This window comes from Microtus oregoni, unplaced genomic scaffold (assembly GCF_018167655.1).
Source record: "Microtus oregoni isolate MIOR12 unplaced genomic scaffold, Mior012 000020F_ref0000438, whole genome shotgun sequence".
Taxonomy (NCBI): Eukaryota; Metazoa; Chordata; class Mammalia; order Rodentia; family Cricetidae; genus Microtus; species Microtus oregoni.
In genome coordinates, this window is record NW_024543079.1 from 6,587,464 (window position 1) to 6,609,929 (window position 22,466).

Sequence of the window (22,466 nt, forward strand, 5' to 3'; positions counted from 1 at the left end):
ACTCCAAAGCCACAGAGAAACCCTGTCTCGAAAAACAAAAGCAAAAAAACCAACCAACCAACCAAACAAACAAAAAAACCCAAAAAACCTAAAACATTTTAATTCGGGGCTAGCATCCACTGCCTGGGCCTCGTCCAATTAGTACCTTCTTGGCCCAAAGAGATTAACCGCGGCGAGGGTATCTAGGAAACTCGGCCGAGCGTCCCGGAATGCCTCGCTGGCACACACACTCCAGCACCCCGCCGAAGCCCTTGCCTTGCTGTGACTTCAATTGCATTAGAGGGAACCAGGGGACGCCATGCAAGCACAGCTAGCTCGCTAGCAGCTGCACAGCCAGCATCCTCCCCTTCACGTGACGGAGGAGAGGAAGCAGGCACGCCCGAAAGCCTGCCGGGAGCGAACCCCAGCCAGGGGGCGGAGGGAGCGAAAAGAATAACAGGAAATGACTTCAGACGCACGTGCTCCGGAGAGGGGTTGGAGCGGAGCCTCCGAGAGGCGGGGCCGCCGCCGTACGCCTGCGCAATTGCCGCGTACCGCGCTGCCGAGTCACTGGGGTGGGAGGGGCGTGAGCGATGGGCGGGGCGCAAGCCGACGTGGCGCAGGCGTAGTGCGACCCTGAAGGCGCGGGCCGCCCTATCTGCGGGGTTTGGATCCGGGTCAGTCAGGCGCGGCGGTCGCGGAGAGACGCGAAGAGCCTACGGGGCCGGATCCCCGGGAGCACCCCAGCTGCGAGGAGGTGAGCGGCCTGACGTGCCCGGGAGGGCCGGAGAGTCGCGTCCGCCAGGCCTCCCATCCTCGGAAGGCGGAGTGCCGCCCGCCCGTCCGGTCGCGGCGTCTTCCTGCGCCGACTGCCTGGCCTGGCCTGGCCGTCGTCCGCCGCGGCCTTCGCTTCCCGCCTTCCTGCGTTCCCGCGGTCCTCGGGCCGCGCCGGCCGCAGCTTCCCCTTTCGCCCTTCTTGGCGCCCTTTGCCCCTTCCCGCCTTTTCCTGCCCTGCGAGCCGCATTCCTCTCCGCTTGCCTCCCATCGCTCGGCTCGCGTCCTCCGCTCCGCGGCTCCACTCCAGCCTTCTCCTCGGGTCGGTGGTTGGCCGGGCGAGCAGGGCCAAAGCCTTGACAGTTCCCGGCTTGGGGGTTCGGACCTTTCCCCGCCGACCCTGTTTAACCGCGACAGATTCAAGTTTGGTAAAAAGGAACGAACTTGTTGCGTTGTCTGTAGTTCTGCGACTTGTGGCCTTGAGTGGGTGTGTGCCCAGGGAGTTGTGGTTGTGTTTTTGTCCTGGGGACAGATCGAGTCTGTCGGGGCCGTTCTCCTGGAGGGTTGCTGGACAGGAGCTCTATGCTGCCTAGAGGTCTGGGAAATTTTCTTCGCTTTAACTCTGTGGAGCTCTCATACTGGTTCTTTTCAGGCTCCTGAAAACGAGGAATTCGACTTGAAACTTAAGGAGGGCGTAGTCAAAGCTTCAAAGAGTAAGCAAGTTTGTGCATACGCTGTCTGCGGAAAGAGAAACTGTCAGGTGATCTGACTTAAGACCCAGCAGAGTAACTGCTTACAGGCCCTTTGCCAGTCTGAGCGGGATTCTTGGAGAAGTCAGTGCGGTGAAGGGGTAATAAATGTCTCTCACAGATGTAATGTGGATGAAGATGCAGGCCAGTCACACTGTTCTGTTGAGCTGAGACGCTGTGAGTGGAAAGCTAGGGACACAAGGGAGCATCGGAAGCTTTCTGTAATCGCAAGCCTGCCCTGCTCTTGCTCCCGAGGTTAAGGCTGGGGCTATTCATTCACCTTTGCTCTGGGCTAAAGGAACCGAGGAAAAGATGAGCAGTCACAACGCTGGAAATCTCTAAACAGTTTCAGCAGTATTTTATCCTCTTGAGTTTTTGGTCAGGAGCCAGATTTTTATTTTGGGCTGTTTTGGTTTTTAATGATATATCTGTTGGTGTCTCAACAAGAAAACTAAGTTTGTATTAACATCTAGGGTGGTCATCTGCCATGCTATTATGTTAGCACTGTGTAATTAGAAGTTTCGAGGCTTAGCTGGAAAGCTGCTTTAGCCAAGTGTAAGATCCTGGAGGGCAGGAGTGAGACATCATCCCTACAGAAATGGAGTTCCCAGGACCCCTGTATTCAGTTCAGCCTCTGTTGTGGCATCCCACGTAGTACTAGGCATTCTGGAAGTACTTGTGGAAGGAATGGATTTCTGCCTGTGGTGTTGTCACCAGTACATGTAATTTGATATGTACTTAAAGTATTGACTGATTGCCACAGAGGTACGTTTGAGAGAACCATAAACCATATTTTATTATTTTTTTATGTGCATAATGTGTATGAGTATTGCATATGAAGGGCAGAGGGCAATTTGGGGAGTTGAATACTTCTGTTATTCAACTTCTGGGAAGTAAACTCAGGTGGGCAGGCTTAGCAGCATGCATCCTTACTGTTTGAGCTATCTCAGCGGTCCCATCTTTCCACCTTTGACCCATCTCATCAGTCTTTATAAATCCAGCTTTAATGGAGTTGTGGCAGCAAAAAACAAAACAAAAAAACTTGGGCATGGTGGCACATGCCTTTAGATCCAGCACTTGGGAGGCAGAGGTAGGTAGGTGGGTCTCTGTGAGTGAGGGCTGCCGGTCTACAGTGAGTTCCGGGAAAGCCAGGGCTGTTACACAGAAAAACCCTGTCTCAAAAAAGTAAAACACAAAACAGAACCAAAAACTACTTTTAACTGGGCAGTGGTGGTGCACGCCTTTAATCCCAGCACTTAGGAGGTAGAGGCACTGGGATCTCTGAATTCAAGGTCAGCCCTGTCTACAGAGAGAGTTCCAGGGCAGCCAAAGCTACACAGAGAAACCTGTCTTGGAAGAAAAAAAAACCCAGAAACCTTGTTTATAGCCTGTGATAGACATTTTTAGATGTGTACAACTCCAGACATACCAGAACTCAGCTCTCTGCCTAGTATATAGACTATTGTGTGTTTAGGGGAGCCCAGCTACAGTGAAGAATAAGAGACCAGTGAAGCTTCCAGTCATGTGAATGTGTTTCCTCATGTTTATGACCTGGTTAAGGAAACAAAAATATGTGTGAAGAGAGTTTATGTTGACTTCTAATGTTGAAGTGAAAACTAAGTTCTTTGGAGGTTGAACATACACAGAAATGTCAAACATTGTGACATCTTGACCTTTGGAATATTAGAGATCTCACAATAACATATAACTCACTTCTGAGAAGTAGCCTGATCTAGACTCAGAATACCCAAGGATCCGTAGAGAGGCACTGCTCTCTCTGAGAGTGCCTGGGGTGGGGGTGGGGTGGGGGGGGATAGGGGGTACCAGATTAGAAATAAGGTAAAAATAAGGTAAGGTAGAAATAAGGTTTAAAAAATTTTCTTGTTTTTCAGTCTTTTTCTTCCCTCCCTCTCCTGTTTTGGATACTTGTGTGTTCATTTGTTCAAGATTTAGTACTTTGGTAATTTGAAGATTAGATTTGAGTATTTATCAAAAGACTTGTGTTTCTTGTTGCTTAAGTTGATCGTTTATCTCCTTTTGTTTAAATGGAAAATCAGAGGAGCAGAAATTGAGAATTTCAAGTAGTCAAACTAGTTTGTTAAGAAGCAAGCACAGGTCATACCTGCAGAACGGTGTTCTTTGTAGTTTTTTCTCCTACTTCTAACTAAAGAGAAGCTCTGCTTTCTTCTTTACCTGTTTTTGAGTACAGATTTCATTTCTTGTTTATTGACTGTGACACTCAAAGGGAACAGACTAAATAAAGTTGTCAGAGGAGTAGAGTCTAAAATAGGCAGTGTGGACTGAAGCAGGTCTCTCCTGCTCCAACAACAGCAGTGTCTTGTTTTCATGTATGTTGATATGTTGTTAAAATTGCTTTATACAAATGCTATGGTGTCATAAAGTCAGAATACTCAGTAGCATTTTAATTAATCAGAGTATCACAGTTTGATCTTTCTCCTGTCTCTGATGGTCCTGCTGTTGATAGGTTTCTAGACAAGTACAGTCTGGGAGCTTTTTCTCCCCTCATTTAGCAGCCTGAAACATAGTTTTTAGATTTTGTTTCTAAAACTTGGAATATGTTGGCATCAACTATTTGGGTGTTTTGAATTCTGTGGTAGTTCATATGTATTTTTATGTTATTTCATTTATTTTCTTAAGAAATAAATCCTATAGTCTGGTTATATAAACTGCAACTTAGAAATAAAAGATGTTTTCCTCCTAACAGTAATCGTATAAGGACATAGTACTTTTGATTCTACCAATTTTCACTTTTCTTATTTCCTTTTTAGTATTAGCGGGAACATCCATAGGAGTGCAGAAACTTTCACAATGAAATCTGAAGCCAAGGATGGAGAGGAGGAGAGTCTACAAACTGCCTTCAAGAAATTAAGAGTGGACGCATCAGGGTAATTGACTATGTAATGTGTGACTTGGGATTATTTATTTGCTGGATTTAAATAGTCCTTTTGGTTAAAATATTCCTCTTCTGACTTCTCTGTTTACCCTAGGGTAAGTAAATGGTAAGACTTTGACTTTGACATATTCTTTGTACGTACATGATTGAATTTGAAAAGCAGTAGTTGGGTTTTACTCCGAGGTCGCGTGTTTTGGTTGAGGCAGTCCCTCTTTCCTAGTTTACTCAAACCTTAAATCAAGTAGTACTCACTCCACCAGGGACTTCTCATATATCTCAAGGGAATCACAGTAATTTTTGTTTTGTTTGTTTTTTACTAAAAGTGAACTGTCCCAATAAAGGTCTATGAAGACTTGATTTCAGTCTCTAATTGCTGTGTCTCTCAGTGGACACCTGTTTTCAGTAGGGATCTGTCATCGAGATCAATAGTCTTAGAGTCTTTGACCAAACTAATGGGAACACCCGCAGACCAGCTGCTGTCTAAGTCTTACAACGCCTGTGTGCAGATCACATCTCTTCTTATGCTAGTTCTTCTTGGCCCCAAGCCCGATGAAATCTCAAATGCTAATGATTATGATCCTTTTATGAGTAGAAACTGAACACTGGAAGCTCAGAGTTGAGCCCGGTAGTAGTAATAATAGTCCTGATTGCCAGCATTTCACTCTTGCCCTCAGCACTGAGTGGGTGAGAACTTGGAGCACATTTAACTGCTGTTGTCTTAGTTTAGAGAGACTGCTCACAAAATTGGGTCCCTTTCTGCTGGTGGAAGTTACAGGTGGAGTTTGAACCCAGAGTGTCTGACTCCAGAACCTGCTCCTAGCCTTTTTTCATGTGGTCCATTGTAAATCACATGAAAATACTTTACAAAATAAAAATCAAGTAGATGCTAATAGCTGCCTACCTGTGACTAGCACTGTTTCTGGTCCACCCTAGAGTGTTTATGCTAATAGAGTTTCACAGTGAATGTTAAGATGTTCACATTTGCTTCCATGGTACTTCGGGAAACTATTACTTTCCCAATGCTTTTTTTCTCCAGCATGTTTTTTTGGCTTATCAATGTTTATATATACTTTTTTTGTTTTTGGTTTTTGAGACAAGGTCTTACTATGTATCCCAGATTGGCCTCCAAATAATAATCCTCCATTCTCAGTCTCTTGAGTGCTGGAATTATGCTCATGTGCTTCATACTCATTTTCTTGTTGTTTCCATTGTCTTTTTTGTTTTCGAGGTGGGTTCTCTATCCTGAGAATAGTACTGGGGGCCATGCTCATGATACGTGTGCTGTGTCACTGAGCTACATCCCCTCACCCTTGGCAAGCCTTTTTGAGAGAAGGAAATAAAGTGGGAAAACATAATTTTAGATTGTGGTTTTAGTATATTCTTTGTGATTTTGGGTGTGATTTATTTTTAATTAAAAAATTCTAGAAATATCCACTTAATGCATATAAATCCTCAAGTATATAAACCTTTATAAGTAACTCATTATATGCAGACTTTTTCCTATTTTAAGAAATTGAAATGTAAACTTGGTGTTGTGGCATATAACCTTAAACCCAGCATTCAGGAGGCAGATCAGTAAGTACACAGATCTGTGGGTACTTGGTCTACAAAGGGAGTTCCAGAACAGCTAGAACTACATAAAAGACACCCTATTTCAGGAATAAAAAAAGAAACTGGAATGTAAAATTAAGCTAAAAATAAAATTAAACTTTTGATGGCACTGAAAGTTACTTAGACTATTATAAAATGTTTTGCAAAATATCTATGAAGTTTATGGTCGTAAATTATGTATTTGGGGACTGGAGACAGGGCTCAGTGGTGAAAAGCATATACTGCTCTTGCAGAGGACCACAGCACCCATGCCATATCTGTAACTGTAGCTCCAAGGAGATCCTGTGCCTCTGGCCTCTGCACACAGCTATACTCAAAAGCACATACCTTGTTCCCAGGTACGTGCCCATTCACAGAGACAAATAATAGATAATAAAGTACAACTTTCTGAGAAATTATGTGTTTGAGGGAAAGAAGGAAGGGGAGTGGACAAAAATGTATACCGCAATAAAAACAATAAAAATTGTTTATTTGTAGCATATGATATGCTTTTATTAAGATTAGGGAAGGAAGGAACAAAATATTTGAGAAAACCAGGAGTGGAAGGGGTGAGTCATTAGCGTGACTGAGCAAAATGAGACGTGTAGAGTTTGCCGCCTGTGTTTCTGATGGTTTTGTGCTGTTGTCATACACCCTGCTGAAGACTGCTGAGAACTGACTCATTAGGCTTTGCCAGGAATTTAGTATGATCCTGTTCAACAGGTTTTGATTTGCAGTGATATCAGGACCAATGTCTTTGTATTTGTTATAAAACAATAAATCTTTTAATACGACTGTAAAATAATTATAGAAAAATTAATAAAAGGATAAGAAATGTCACAATTTACTTAAATCTCTAGGTCATTTATATATAATGCTGTATATTGTGTTTTGTTTGTTTGGTGTTGTCTTTTTGAGACACGGACAAAGTTTGGCTGTTCAGCCCAGGGTGCTTTCAAGCTTGTCATCTTCCTTGGACTCCTGATGCTGGAATTGCAGGCATAGTGTTTTAGACCACAGCATACATGGGTGTTCACCATAGTGTCTCTTATGATAACCCAAATGTGCTTTCATGCCATTAAAAGTATTTTTAGGGATGAGGTTGGGACAGGGTCTTGTTAGATAGCCTAGGCTGACCTTCACCTTTCTGTGTGTAGCCTAGGCTGGACTAGAACTTCCTGCAGTCCTCCTGCCTCTGCCTCTGCCTCTGCCTCTGCCTCTGCCTCTGCCTCTAGAATTATAGTAAGTACTGGCCTGGAGATGGCTCAGCAGTTAAGAGCACTGCCTGCTTCCCCAAATGTCCTGAGTTCAATTCCCAACAATCACATGTAATGAGATCTGGTGCCCTCTTGAGGAAGAGACCTGGTCAATTGTCCTTATCAACTTAGACCATGAAATCCAATATGGACAAGTTCAACAGAACCACCATATACGAGCTGCCCATGTAGGCTTCAGCATTGCCAGGGCATAAATTTCACTTTCCTTCACTACCATGCTTGACTGTGTGTGTGTGTGTGTGTGTGTGTGTGTGTGTGTGTGTGTGTGTGTGTGCGTGTGTGTGCGTGTGTGCGCGCACACACACACACATAGAAACAACAATGTGGAATGTTATTCCATCTGTTTTTGTTTTTAAAGATTTATTACGTATATAACATTCCTTCCGTGTGTGCCTGCAGGCTAGAAGAGGGCACCAGATCTCATAGATGGCTGTGAGCCACCATGTGGTTGCTGGGAATTGAACTCAGAACCTCTGGAAGAGCAGCCAGTGCTCTTAACCACTGAGCCATCTCTCCAGCCATGTTTTTGTTGTTTTCAGACAAAATAGCTCATTAGCCTGGAGCTTGCCAAGTAGCCTCGGCTGATTGGCCAGTGAGCCCCCAGATCTTGTCTCTTCTTACCCAGCCCTATGATTACAAGCACACACCTCTACACCTGGCTTTTTTTTATGTTGAATCTTGGGATCAAACTGAGGTTCTAGTTCTTCACTGGGAACCCATAGCACTTATACTTTTAAAACAAAGAAGATTTAACTCTGAGTAATATTTCAGATTTACTAGTTGCAAAAATAGAAAAATTTTTCTAAAAGTTGTAAAATACTTCAGAGTGGAATCATATGCTACTTGAATTGACTCTTAGAGATAGGTTCCTGATTTTAGTTCCTATGGCTGTGGCCTCTTAAGTAAAAGAGGTGGTCAGTGTCGCTAACATCCTCCCTGATCATATAAGACATGATCTGCCCCAGATAAACAGCCTAAAGTCTATTTATAGCCTAGTGCTGGCTATACTTAGAGTTCATTCTCTTGCTTATGATTTTGCAGCCATGGACTTTTAGGGATCTTTTCAATTTGGTTTTGGAGGAAATTTTACATTAAAAGCTGAACACTATTTTGAGAAGTGTAAACTAGAAAGAAAAATCACTGAAAGTCGTATTAGAGTTAGTGAGGGTAGAATGTTATCCTCATGGTAAACTTTGTTCTTGTCCTCAGGTCCGTCCTGTCTCTGTCTGTCGGAGAAGGCACAAGTGTCAGAGCATCAGTCAGAACAGCAACAGATGACACCAAACCTAAAACCACATGTGCATCTAAAGACAGTTGGCACGGGTAAGAGTGCTCTCCCCCAAATTACAGTTATTTATTTGGGGTGTGGTACCTGCCAGGAAGTGTATATAGAAATCAAAGGACAACTTGTAAGAGTTGGTTTTCTACCATGTATATTTCAGGGATCAAACTCAGGCTGTCAGGCTTGGTTTAAGCACTTTTATTCTAAGCTATCCCTTTGGCCTGGGTAATAGCTTTCCATGGAGAATATTTTTTTTTTTTTTTTTTTTGTTTTGGGGTTTAATTTGTTTTTTGTCTTTTTAAATTAAGTTTATGTTGTGTATGTTTGTTTGGGCTTGTTTGTATGTACATCTGCCCATGCAGGCCAGAGACAGTGTTGGAATCACTGGACCTGCAGTTACAAGGCAGGTAGGATCCGCTTGATGTGGTTCTTTGCTAGAGCAGCAAACGCTCATAACCACTGAGCCACCTCAGCCCCCACCCCTAGAGACTTTTTTACCCTAGTTACTTTTCTGTTGCTGTGAAGAGATGCTATGACCAAAGTAGCTCACAGCGAAGAGTTTATTTGGGGCTCATAGTTTCAGAAGACTGGAGTGCAGGCCTGTCGCTGCAGGGAGCATGGCAGGCAGGCAGGCAGGTAGGCATGCTGCTGGAGCAGTAGCTGAGAGCTCACATCTGGAGGAATCAGTCTTGAGGAAGAGACACACTGGGAATGGTGTGGGCTTTTGAAACCTCAGGGCCCACCCCTAGTGACACACCTCTGACAAGACCAAATCTAATTCTTCCTTAGTATTCAAATATGTGAGCTTATGGGACCATTATCATTCAAACTGCCACGTTGAGTAACTTATAATATGATTGGGTTTTCTTTCCCAGATGTCTCCAAAGAGAGTATACTGTGATCCAACCCAAGACCCAGTGATTCTTCTCAGACACTCCAACTGTTTGACTCAATTTGGCCATTAACTCCTTATGTAGCTCAGAATGACCTCAGATAGCTTCCCAGCTGCTGGGATTACAGGCCTGAGCCACCATGCCTGACTTCACAGTTTTTAATAATGAGTTTACGGAGATTTTTCTGTGTGTTCTGGTTTTCTGTGTCAACTGGTACATGCCAGGCAAACGCTTAGCACCTGAACTATATTCCCAGCCTTATTATTATATAATATAGTGATTTTTGTCCTAAGGTCTACTTTGTCTGGAATTTTAGTGTTGCTAGTCCTGTTTTCTTCCAGTGTGTAATTAGTGTTTGTTTTTTTTTTGGTTTCCCTATGTAACAGTCATAGCTGTCTTGGAACTAGCTCTTATAGACTAGGCTGGTCTTGAACTCACAGAGAACCACCTGCCTCTGCCTCCCAAGTGCTGGGATTAAAGGCATGCACCACCACTGCCTAGCCAATAATTGGTGTATTTGCACATCTGCCATTTTAATTTATTTGACAATTTTTTAAAAATATTTTATTTTTGAGACATGAACTCAAACTCTATAGCCCAGGCTAGTCTAAAATTCACTGTGTAGCCCAAGCTGACTTTGAATTCTTGGGCAGTTCTCCTTCCTTCGCCTGTTAGGGACCATGCCCAGTGTTGTTAGGCTTTTTCTGTTTTCCCTCTTTTACCTACTTCTCCTTCTTCCCTATCTTTTAAAAAACGATTTGAAAAAATATTGTTTTTTTACCTCTACTAATTTCAAAGGTACTCTTCTTTGCTTTTTAAGTAGTTGACTTTGAAATTTTACAATTAAGGTTTTGATAAAAAGGCTAGAGATATTACCAATCATTTTGGTACTGCATTGTTTGTCTTCCATGATGTGGTTATTCAGTATGTCAACCCTGCTCTACTTCTATCTCACAGGTTAGGTTTTGTTACCTCTAGTGTTAATTTGTCTGTATTTGCATTTTTACAGTTTCTTTTCTCACGGTTCCTGTACTCTAGACCCTGACACATACAACCTCATTTTCTTAGTAAAAGGCTGTTGGTAAATAAGGCTCTCGTGCTCTCTAGGTAGAGTCCATTTGAGTGATTCCCTTTGGGCTGTCTGATAGCTCAGTGTTGGGGTTGTTTGCCTGGACTATGAGAAGCTCTGATCATTCCCCAGCACTGCAAATAAATAGTTATGAATGATTACCTCCGGAATTATGGACATTGTGTCCTGTTGGTGAATACTTTACCCTTCTTCCAGATATGGCCACATTGAATAAATCTCATTTTTCTGCTTTTTACTGTTAATTTGTCTGTTTTAATTGGCTTCTTAAGGACAGAATCTGGCCTCTTGGGCACAGATTGTGATCCCAAGTTTGGTAACAAATTTACTGTGCTTTATCTGAGAATGCCTTTATTTCATCCTTGTTTGGAAAGATAGATTGGTTGTTCCTGAAGTTGTTTCTTCGTTGGCAGTTGTTTAGCACTTTCTGGGTTTGTTGTCTTCTGACTCCATTGCCTTCTGTGCTGCTGCTGAAAGGCTGTGTCTGCCTTCAGTGTTAAGTGTTTTTGCTTTAAGATCTTAGCCATGATCTTTTAAATCACCTCCTCTTCCATTGTCTGTTCTCTTTTTGGCACTGAGGTTGAACCTAGGGTACTCGACAGCTAGGTGGGCAATGTTTTCCAGCGCACTGCTCTCTGCATTCTTAAAACAGACTCCAGATTTAGTCCTCTTCTGTTTAGATAGACGGCCTTTGCGTGTCTCTAGTACCTTTTCTCTAGTGCCTTTAGGCCACGGGTTAGCAGACCTTGTGTAGAGTGACATGGTAAATAAGCACAACTGTAATCCCAGCCTTGATCCACAGTGAGACACTGCCTTTAAAAAACCAGGGGTGGAGGGCCAGGGAGGGAGGGATGGACAGACAGATCCAATAAAAAATTTAGAATTTGGAGGCTGAGAGGCTAAAGCTGAGGCTATTATGTAGGAGCTTATAGGAAGAAAAAGCTGCTCACCGTGCTGCTGTAGTCATCCTGGTTGACTCTTCTTAGGCAGCTGCTGTCTCAGTTTCCAGACGAAGTGGTCAGCCTGGTGAGTGGGGTTCTGCTGGAGTGGGTGGTAAAGAGCAGCTCCAGAGTCCACTTATCTGTTTGAAATACACACATCTAGTGTGCTCTTCTGTCTTTCGGATTTCGTATTGCTGTTGGATTTTTTTTTAAATATGTGTATATACATGCAAATGTGCAGATGTGGGCATGTACCACAGCACACATATGAAAGTCATAAGACAATTCTGGGGAGTTGGTTCTCTATGTCCATATGGATTTTAGGGATTAAAATCAGGCTGTTTGTTACAGGCTTGTGAAACAATCACTTCTACACACTGAGTCATCTCCCCTGTCCTGGTTGGATTCTTAAACTACCTCTGAATGCCCAGCAGGTCCCAGATGGAGATGGTAGCTTGGTGGGCCCCAGAAGGTGGGAGAAAGGGGTGAAGGGTCACCCTGGCCTCATCTCCATGGCTCACAGTTGTAGCCCACTGGAGAGCAGTGTCCACATGCTCTATAAAAACAAGTAGGGCAAAGTACATGCTGAGCATGCGTGAGGCTCTTGGCTTGACCCAAGTCCTACCCCTAACAGGAAGCAAGTAGAGGGACGAATTTAAATTGTCCTACAGGTTGCAGTTTGCTGACCCTTGTTATAAATAGATTTCTTTTCCTGTTCAGCAATTCTCAATAGTGGTGTTTCATTTATTCCAGATGCAGTTTTATTTTCCTTTCCCTTCCTATTTTTTTGATATAGGGTCTCAGTGTAGCTCAGGCTGGCCTTGAGCTCACAGTCCTTCCATCCACTTCCTAGGGCTGGGGTTACAGGTGTGTGCTTCCTGCCCAGTTGATCTCCCCCCCTCCATCTCTCAGTTCTCTCTCCCTCTCCCCACCCACCACCAAATTCCCCTTGAGACTACAGGGTCTCTTTATGTAGTCCTGGCTGTTTTCTAATTCACTATTTAGAACAATTGGCCTCCAACTCAGGTCTGTCTGCCTGCCTTCCAGAGTGCTGGGTTTAAATGCATGCACCACCACGCCCGGTTTGATTTTTATTTCTCAAAGTTCTGTATCAGGGCTATGATGATGACTTAGTGGGTTAAGGTGCTTCAGTACTGCTAAGCCTGAAGTTCTGAGTTTAATTTCTGAGATCCACATGGTGGAAGGAGAGAGCCAACTCCCAAAAGAGGTCCTTCATGTGTGTACCCTGGTATAAACATGCCACCTCCTCTCCCAAATAAATACAAGTTGTGTTGTTTCATTTAAACCTGGTTTTTAAGTCCTGCTGTTTGTTTTTTTTTTTCTTCTAATTTTGGTTGGCAGTTTTAACTCTCCTTTTACTCCAGCTTTTTATTTAAATGTTTTATAAGTAGCTATATAGCACATCTAATTCTTAGTTTCTGGAAATCTCAAGGACACCAAATCCTGAGTGGGAGAGAGAGAGAGAGAGAGAGAGAGAGAGAGAGAGTCTGTGTGTTTCTGTGTGTTTCTGTGTGTGTGCGTGTGCATGTTTCTGTGCTTGTGGGCACACTCAGTACATGTGAAGGACTGGTTAATATTGTTTGTCTTTTTCAGTTGGTCTCCCCTGTTTTGGTTTTTTTTTTTTTTTTTTTTTTTTTTTTTTTTGAGGTAAGATTTCTGAGTCTAGAGCTCCCCTACTTGGCTGGACCGGCTGGACAGGTCCCAGGGATCTTCCTGTCTTCCCAGCTCTAGAATCACAGGTGCATGCCACTGCGCCCAGCTTATTTACATGGGTGCTAGTGTGGCAAGTACTTTACTGCCTGAACCCGCTCTCCAGTTCTCTGTTACTTTTGTTTTTGTTGGCTGTTGCCATGAGAGAAGTGATTTGTGATGCGATGCCCTGTTTGATAGTACTGGCACAGTGGATCAGCTTAGTACTGGAGCCTATCCGTTTCTCCTACATCCACAAACCAAGAATGGAAGACAAGTGTCTGGTCTGGGTGGTAGTGTTATCTCACTTAATTCTATAGATTGCTAGTAAAGGATGCTGAGCTTTTTGAGACACAGAGATGTAAGGCAGTTTGAAGATGGAGGTCTGTTTCCAGCTGTCATGTGGCCTCTCTCAGGAGGGCTCTGTTTCTCCACATCTTGTTTGTCTTTCTCTTTTAGGTCTACAAGGAAGTCTTCACGAGGAGCAGTGAGAACCCAGCGTCGTCGACGCTCTAAGTCTCCTGTCCTTCATCCTCCCAAGTTCATACATTGCAGCACGACAGCATCTCCTCCCAGCAGCCAGCTCAAGCACAGAAGCCAGACTGAGCCACCTGACAGCAGCAGTGGGCTGGGAATTTCAAGCCCCAAAGAGTTCAACACAGGAGAGACCTCTACTTCTCTTGATGTTAATCACACGGGGGCAGGCATTGAGCCTCTGAGAAGTTCAGTTCCAAGGCTCACATCGGAGAGTAAAACAGAAGAGCCCTCTGATGCTACTACCCAAGTCTCCCCAGAAAGTCTTACGGCCAGCAATCTCTCTGACTTTCGATCTGTTTCCAAGCTAAGCCAGGGGAAGCCGTGTGTGTGTGTAGGCAAGGAGTGCCAGTGCAAGAGATGGCATGATATGGAAGTGTATTCCTTTTCAGGTCTGCAGAGTGTCCCTCCTTTGGCCCCAGAACGAAGATCACTTGAGGACTACTCCCCATCACTGCACACCAGAACTCTGTCTGGCTCCCCTCGATCCTGTTCCGAGCAAGCTCGTGTCTATGTGGATGATGTGACCATTGAGGACCTATCAGGCTACATGGAATATTACTTGTATATCCCTAAGAAAATGTCCCACATGGCAGAGATGATGTACACCTGATAACGAGAAGCTGATTCATATGCTTTAAACCAATGAAGGGTTGTCAGAGGCTTAGTTAACAGCAGACCTACCTGGTGGCCACTCTGTGAGAAGACATCTCTTTCTGCTCACTGTGCTTGCAATAAAAACTTCTCTTGGCATCTCAGTTAATCTTCATTCTGTCAGTTTACTGAGTTCTTATGTACCCGTTAAGGCAAGCAGGTCAAAGAAAATGTCTCCTAAAAATGTTCTGAGGGCTGAAGAAACCATAATGACTGGAGATTGACAGCAGTGGGTAGTGTGTAATTCTTGTAAGACAGCATATTTCAGACCTGCTTAAAATATGACAGTCAAACTCCAGTGTGCTATTGTAACTGAACTGAACACTCATGTTGTAGATGCCAGCCCACCAGTAGTAGAGCTTTTAAGACGCATTTAAACTGTCTTTGGTTTAACACGGGTTTGTGTCATTAAAGGTTTCTTATGTTATTGTTGAGTCAGAGATCTAAGGTTTAGATTCAGTTTGAATAAACCAGGTGGCCTACACCATATTGTTTGAGGGAGTCATTAACCTTACTATCACTAAATAAACCCCCGCTGGTGCTGTTATCCAGAGGTGTGGTGTGTTGTTTCTCAAGCATTTGAGGGATCCGTGACTGTCGTCTCCCTCTCTGGTGTCGATTATAATACGTCTTGGGCCTGTCATATGTTCTACCCTGAAACCCCTGGTGCTGTTATCCAGAAGTGTGGTGTGTTGTTTCTCAAGCATTTGAGGGATCCGTGACTGTCGTCTCTCTCTCTGGTGTCGATTATAATACGTCTTGGGCCTGTCATATGTTCTACCCTGAAACCCCTGAAGAGGATTTCATACCTCTCCTATAACGCTCTGGTGGGTGAGTCATTGGAAAATTCCCTCCAAAGTTTAGTGAAGGGGCTTGAACTCACTTTAACTGGGAAGGTGAATCATTACCTTCAGGTGATTTGGTTTCTTTTGTTATTCCTTCCCCAAGACAGGGTTTTTCAGTGTAGTTCTCTGTCCTGGTACTTTCACTTTAGACCAGGCTGGCTTTGAAGTCAGAGATCTACCTGCCTCTGTCTCCTGAGTGTTGGCCTCGTTTCACATTGTATATGTGCCTTGTAGCTTCTATTTTAACTCACATGCATACCTACCAATTGTGAAAATGTCTAGTCATGGGAAGATAACAGGAAGTTTGTTTCATTTGGATTGCAGGGTAAGCCTTTGCTCTTCACTGAAGTATCTCACTGACCCTCAAGTTGACTCAGAATAGTGGATCTGTACTTCACAGATGAGTCATTTGCACTTGGGAGAAGTAGGAAACGTACTAGAAAAGTCTAGAATCTAAGCTTTGGAAGACTGCTGTCAGCTTAGTAAGCATCTAGTAAGGAGAGGCTATCAGTAGAGTAAGATACAAAATGCCACGATGTCTCTGGTGTCAGAAAGTGTTTATCTTTTTAAGGCAGTTCTTCCAGGACAGGATAGTTTGTTTTGTACATCTCTGTAATATTGGAATTCAAGGAGTGCTGTGTGCATTCTTTCAGGAGGACCACAAATGAGGTGCACAAGTTAGCTCTAAGAGTGAAGGTCTCAGTGCCATGAAAATTATGGCCTTTCAGATTCCTCAAAAGGTCCAGGCTCCAGGGGCTCCTAGACTACAAGGAACCACGTACAGAGGGTATTTATTGATTGTAAAGATTCCATTCCAACAACTAGTGTTTTATTGTGGGGGAAGTATTTGTAGTTAGCAAGCTACTTAAAATTACTTCAGATGGATTCCTAAGCCTTTTAAATCATTTTGTTTTATAAAGGGTAGAGTCCTACTTAGTGACTTCTTGAAGGGGTCAGGTCAAAGTTTAGAAATTTCAGATTTGTGGGAATAAGCCATAAGTCACTTGTATTCCACTCAAAATCTTCCTCAGAACAGTTGCTGGGGTGTAGTCTCACACTTTTAATTACAGCTTGGGAGACAGAAGCAGGAAGAGTCATTTCAGGGCCAGCCTGGGCTACAAGCCAAGACCCTTTCTTAAACACAAACATGAATGCTGAGATTAAAAACTATCCTGCTCGGGGCTGGAGAGATGACTCAGTGGTTAAGAGCATTGCCTGCGCTTCCAAAGGTCCTGAGTTCAATTCCCGGCAACCACATGGTGGCTCTGGTGCCCTCTTCTGGCCTGCAGGCATACACACAGACAGAATATTGTATACATAATAAATAAATAAATTTAAAAAAATTATCCTGCTCACATCCAGTTGGGCAGGTTTCAGTCCAGTGTCCTTCGTGAGAGCCTTTGACCCTTGTGGATAGTGACTCACCCCATCCCTCTTGGTCTTTGCTGAGGGTCCATGTGGGTGTGGTTAATCCTGAGAATGGATTCTGCCATGACTGAGGCGAGTTCCATGTGCTTTTGGTACTCTGAGCACTCCGTGGGTATTTCTTGTTTATAGCATGAGCAGTGCACATTGTACCAGGGCTGGGAATACAGCAGGAGGCAGAACAATGTCCTTGTCAGTGGGGAAAGGTGAATACAGTGCTTATGGATTGGGACAGGGTTAGGAGATAGGAAGGGTTGAGGTAGGGAGTGGGATTTCTGTTGCATTTCAGACCCAGAAGTCTTTGGGATAAAGTAGCCTTGGACCTGAAGGGATCAAGATGAGCCATATGGTCAGCTGAGGAAGAGTACTCAACAGTCAGAACCACTAGAATCTGTAGGTTGCTCGAGAAGTGAGGTCAGAACTGGGGGGTCAATTTGTGGAACAGTCAGTGGGTAGTTTGAAAAGCTTTGGCTCCTGGTGCGTGAGGTAGCCATTTGGTGGGTATGTAAAGGAAAGAGACATGACGAGATAAGTTTGAAGACAGGGTCTCACACTCTGGGCCTGGTGGCCTAGGCTTACTCTCACTTTCAGCCTTCAAGTTTTGGGGTTACAGACTTGCAGCATGGGGACCCAAACGCTGGCTACTGAGTGGATGATTGGGAGGGAAGTTTGTAGCTTCTGGTGGCTGAACAGCTGAGTGCAGGAGAATGTTGTGGATTATTTTATACGTACAGTAGAGAGACCTAATTCAAGGGTGTGAGGAACGGAATTAGGAGTATTCTGGCAGCTTTTAAGAAGTTAAGAGCTGGCACAGATTCTGAGGGGGTACTGGGAATTTGGTTTTGTTCTTAGATGTGTAGAGCAGTTGAGCGGGTGCTTGCATAATTACAGAAAGCAGGAGGAGGGGCACAGCTGGAGAGCCAAATTTAGTAGCTACCAGGATACGGATTCTTTTAAATGATGCTAAAATAAGATTTCAGAAGAAATTAGGGGTAGTTTGTGTGGATGCTGTACTTTCTGCTCTTTTGGGGGGGGCTGAAACTGCTAGAAAGACCTAATTAAAATAAACAATTTACTTTAAAAAGAAAAAAAAAGGTTTTTTGCTGGGCAGTGCTGGCACACACCCTTAATCCTAGCACTGGGAAGGCAACGATTGGTGAATCTAAGTTTGAGGCCAGCCTGATTGTTCTAGGATAACCAGAGCTAAACAAAGAAACTCTGTCTTGAAAAACAAAACAAACAGAAAAGGTTTTTAAAGTCATGAGAACAGAACATCTAGGCAGTGAGTATATCAGAGGAGCAGGCAGGATGCCTCGGGGTGAAGTCCCTTGCTACCAAGGCTAAAGACCTGAGTTAAGTCCTTGGGACCCATAGGGTAGGAGAGAATCAACTCCTGAAAGTTACCCTCTGACCTCATGTGCACTGTGCCATATACACGTGCACACACACAAACACACACAGAAACAGATGTAACTTAAAAATTGACAAAAGTAGGCTCAGGGATTTAGCTAAGTGGTAAAGCACACGTGTGAGTGTACAGACATACATACAGTCAAGTAAGGGCAAGACACAGTAGTAGACAACTGTAGTCTGTGACTTAGGAGGCCGAGGCAGGAGGATAGTTTGAGCCCAGGATTTTGAGGGCCAGCCTGGGCAACACTGTGAAACTTTGTCTCAAAAAAGAAAAGTTCTGGGACTTCCAAGGAACAATGGTCAGGAATGAGGCGGGAGCCGGTTTGAGGCAGTGGGCTAACCAAAGAGGAGTGAGTACAGGCCAACTGAGAAAGCAGTTGTGACAAGTGAGGTCAGCTGCACACACGTAAAGAGAGGAGCATCTCTGCAGGCATGGGCCGGCCAGTGTGGGACACGAACATAACAAGTATTTAGATAGTAGAACAAAGATAAGCCTTGCTTTGCACAGGGGTCTGGGAGGAGCCAGACTGTGGGAAGGGGTGCTGACCCAGCTGGCCGCTCTGCAAAAAGGATCCAGGGAAGAAGGTGGGCCTTCCCAGGCTTTCCCAAGTTCTGAGGTCCCGCCTCTTCTCAGGTTCCCTCGCTAGGGACTCCCTTGGAGGCAGCCCAACTTGGAGAAGGAAGAAGAAGAAAGGTGTGACTGACTTCCTCTGACAACACAGAGCCAAGCAGTGGTGAAAATCTTGGGAAGACAGATTCCCCCTCCCCCCAAAGATGTATTTTATGTGTGAATATTTTGCCTACATGTATGTCTATATACTACATACATGCAGTGCCTAAAAGGTCAGATCCTCTGGAACTGGAGTTATACGGATGGTTGTGAGCTAGGTGGGGGCTAGGACTTGAAACCATGTCCTTTGCAAGAGCAATGATTGCTTTGAACTCCTGAGCCATCTCTCCCACTCCATACTGCTTTAAAACCAGTTGGGTTTAAAGAACTTTGTTTACCTAAGGAAAGTCTAATATAATACGAATATAATACTATAATAAACACATAGCCACAAGAGGGCGTGATTTCCTCAAAATTCACAGGATTAAAGTTTGTTTTTTGTTTTTTTTTTAATTGTTGCTGTTGTTGTGTGTGTGTGCGCGGGGTCATAGCTTGCCTGAAAGCTCAACCATGGCTGAGTGCCAAATAAGGCCACTGCCAAATTCTGCAATCTGAATTTTGTTTTTACAAAATCAAAGTGTTCCTTTACTAGTGATAATGGTCTATCAATAGCAAAGCCACTGAAGGAGTGGAGAGAGTGCTTCAAAGTCAAGATATTTAATATTTAGGCTGTAGGTGATTCTTCTGGAAGGGATCCACGCCAGGGAGCTACCGGGATGAGCAGGGTTAAATGTGTATGAATGGAACCCCTCCTGGAATACACCTAACCTTAGATCATCACTACAGTGACTGACAGACACAGGGGCACCCACACTTCTTTCCATTTGAATGCTCATTCCTCTTTCAGTGACTGCCGAGCTTGAAAACATTTGGGAAAGAAATGGGAAAATTGTTCGGAGTAGGGGATTGCCTGGGCGGGCTGAAGGGCCACCTGGACAGGGTGCCAGGCACCTGGCTGAGATGACAGTTTATGGGGACACTAAAGGGACTCTGTAAGGTCGGTGGCCATGCACATAATCATGGGAGCCAGCAGTTAGCAGGAACCGAGTCACAAGAGCTGGTTGTCAGTGGAGAGGAAGGCAGAGAACACTGCAGGGAATGTCTGCAGTGACGTCCAGTGGCCAAAACCATCATGGGACTTGGAAATACGTCAGATAGACGTGGTTGAAGTCAGGCAACAGTCTGATGCTCTCTTGGGCCTCAGGTGTTTTTTATGTCTGACCTTCCTTCGTTCCAGCCACACTACGAACACACACACACACACACACACACACATGCACGCACGCTCATGCATGCGCACACACACATCCAACTTCAAATTCTTTCTTGGTGGTGTTTACCCTTCCCAGACTCATTTCCTGCTCACCTGGACCCAGCTAGGGCTTGCCGTGTCTTCCTTGTCTTGTACATTTACTTCCTACCGGCGGTTGGCGGGAACCTGGCTGATGGAAACCCATCCAAGCCCTTTGCTCCTGCCTCAAGAGCCTCCTTATGAAGCCTAGCTCTTTAGGATGCTGGAACAAAAGCAAATTTGGGAAGGGGGATATTGCAAAAATAATGACCTTGGGTATTTCTAAGTGAATCTCATTCCACCACAGCCCACATCCTCCCTGCTCATGGAAGTGTGTGTGTTTTTCAGAGAGATGGAAAAGGGCTGGACTGATACACATACCCCCCTCGTGTGTGTGTGTGTGTGTGTGTGTGTGTGTGTGTGTGTGTGTGTAGGCTAAAGGTCAATTTTGGGTGTTATTCCTTAGAGCCACCCCCAATTTTTTAAAAGTGTCTCTCATTAGCCTGGAGCTAACCAATTAAGCCATATTGTCCAGCTAGTGAGCCCCAGGGACCTGCCAGTCTCCACCTCCCCAGTTCTGGGATTACAAGCTTGTGTCTCCTCTCCTCCCCCTTCCCCTCCCCTCCTCTCTCCTTCCCTCCCCTCCTCTCTCCTCCCCTTCCTCCCCTCCCCTCCTCTCTCCTCCCCTCTTGTCTCCTCTCCTCTCCTGTCCTTTCTTTTTTTTTCTCTTTTTAAAAAGTGGGTTCTGGGTATCTGACTCAAGCCCTCATGCTTGCCCGCAGGCACTTTACCAACTGAGCCATCTCCCCAGCCCCCTTCTACCAGGGTTCTTCCCAGGTACCTGGGCTGGGTGCGGGGTCGGGTAGAGGGTTTCAGACTGTGGCTAGACCCTCTCCTCTCTGAGTTCTATTCTGTCTTCAAAGGCATATGTGCAACCATTCCCCCATTCCTTTCTCTTTAGGTCACTGGATTCTTTAATGGGGTTGGCAGTGGCCATGAAGCCCCAGGTCCTGTCACAGCATGCTAAAAGTTGTAGGGCCCCATGCCTGTCACCCCCTGCTATCTGGCAGACATGAAGTGGTTTGGGATAGGATAGTCGTCTGCTGGTCTCAGGCTCTTCTTCCTGCCTGCGAATCCTGGGAACTCCCAAATGGGACGCAGCTCAGAACCACAAGAAGGCAAACCACCAAGTGGCGCGGCTGTCCCTTAGTTCTCAGATTTCCTGCTCAGCCCTCGGGCCACTGCCTGGGTCTACAGGCCCAGCGGATTGGAAGCCCCCCTCCCTCCGGCTCTGAAGGAGGCTGGGCCAGCCTGGGGGTTATTTTGGGAGCAACTTCTGAGATCCAATGGCCTTGTTAGGGCAACACTGACCTTTCTATCCTGGGAGGAAGGCAGGGCTGGAGAAGGGGCGGGGCAGCCGGGAGATCTGAGCCGCACGCCCACTAGGGTGGATGAGAAGGGGGCCAGCGGCTGCTTCAGGGTGGGCAGCGGGAATTCAGCCTTGGCTAGGCTGCTAACACGGGAATTGTCCCGCGTTGAAAAGACAGGACTCCGCTACTCCTTTCTCTGCTCTTCTTAAGGAGGGCACGCCGGATTCCATGGAAGCTGGACCTGGGACGCTCTGTGGGAACTTGAAGTCTCTTCTGTCCACTTCCTTTGCCAGTTGCAACCTTGCTGGGATGACTGAGGGGGCCTCCCAACCATGGCACTGACCAGCACCCCCACTGCTGACTTGGCCTTTGGTCTCTTTCAGCCTCTGTGGGCATCTTGCTTTTTCCCCCCTCCTGGAGCCCGTGGTGAGTTTCGGGGCTCAGCTTGAGGGTGCCTGGAGAACATCAGGTACCCCAACGGCCCAAGCTGGAGGACCGGGCCGGTGTCAGGAGTGAGGATGAGATGAGCGGGGGCCGCTTTGACTTTGACGATGGTGGAGCGTACTGTGGGGGCTGGGAGGGGGGAAAGGCACATGGGCACGGACTGTGCACTGGCCCTAAGGGCCAGGGTGAATACTCGGGTTCCTGGAATTTTGGCTTTGAAGTGGCGGGCGTCTACACCTGGCCCAGTGGGAATACCTTTGAGGGATACTGGAGCCAGGGCAAACGACATGGGCTTGGCATAGAGACCAAGGGGCGCTGGCTCTACAAGGGGGAGTGGACGCATGGCTTCAAGGGGCGCTACGGAATCCGGCAGAGCTCAAGCAGCGGTGCCAAGTACGAGGGCACTTGGAACAATGGCCTACAGGACGGCTATGGCACTGAGACCTACGCAGATGGAGGTGAGCCCAGTTGAGCCGGTAAAGCTTGAGTGGGGTCCGGAAGGGACGATGGGAAAGGATGGGGTAGTTGGCAAAGAAATAGATGGTCTAGGTGATATTTGCTGTGTGGCTTTGGGTAAGCTACTCTGCCTCTCTGTATTTTTGTTGCTGTTTTTGTTTTTTCAAG

General features: G+C 45.4%; 2 protein-coding genes across 3 annotated transcripts in view; both read left to right on the forward strand.

The window, feature by feature from the left end:
• The first annotated feature begins 616 nt into the window (after nucleotides 1-616).
• Nucleotides 617-14,931, forward strand: Oser1 (oxidative stress responsive serine rich 1). Of its 2 annotated transcripts, none has more exons than XM_041670956.1 (4): nucleotides 617-736; nucleotides 4,292-4,408; nucleotides 8,493-8,606; nucleotides 13,656-14,931. In XM_041670956.1, exons 2-4 carry the CDS (start codon nucleotides 4,332-4,334, stop codon nucleotides 14,341-14,343), a joined length of 879 nt encoding a protein of 292 aa, XP_041526890.1. In that variant the 5' UTR covers nucleotides 617-736; nucleotides 4,292-4,331; the 3' UTR covers nucleotides 14,344-14,931. The 2 variants fall into 2 exon arrangements, with proteins under 2 accessions (XP_041526890.1, XP_041526891.1); XM_041670957.1 differs by lacking the exon at nucleotides 617-736 and adding an exon at nucleotides 1,422-1,513.
• A 6,528-nt stretch (nucleotides 14,932-21,459) lies between these two features.
• Jph2 (junctophilin 2) overlaps nucleotides 21,460-22,466 on the forward strand; it is a 58,648-nt gene continuing 57,641 nt past the window's right edge. Inside the window, exon 1 of the mRNA XM_041670796.1 lies at nucleotides 21,460-22,300. Within this exon, the coding sequence (XP_041526730.1) occupies nucleotides 21,922-22,300 (379 nt within the window). The 5' untranslated portion in view covers nucleotides 21,460-21,921. The remainder of the gene's footprint in view (nucleotides 22,301-22,466) is intronic.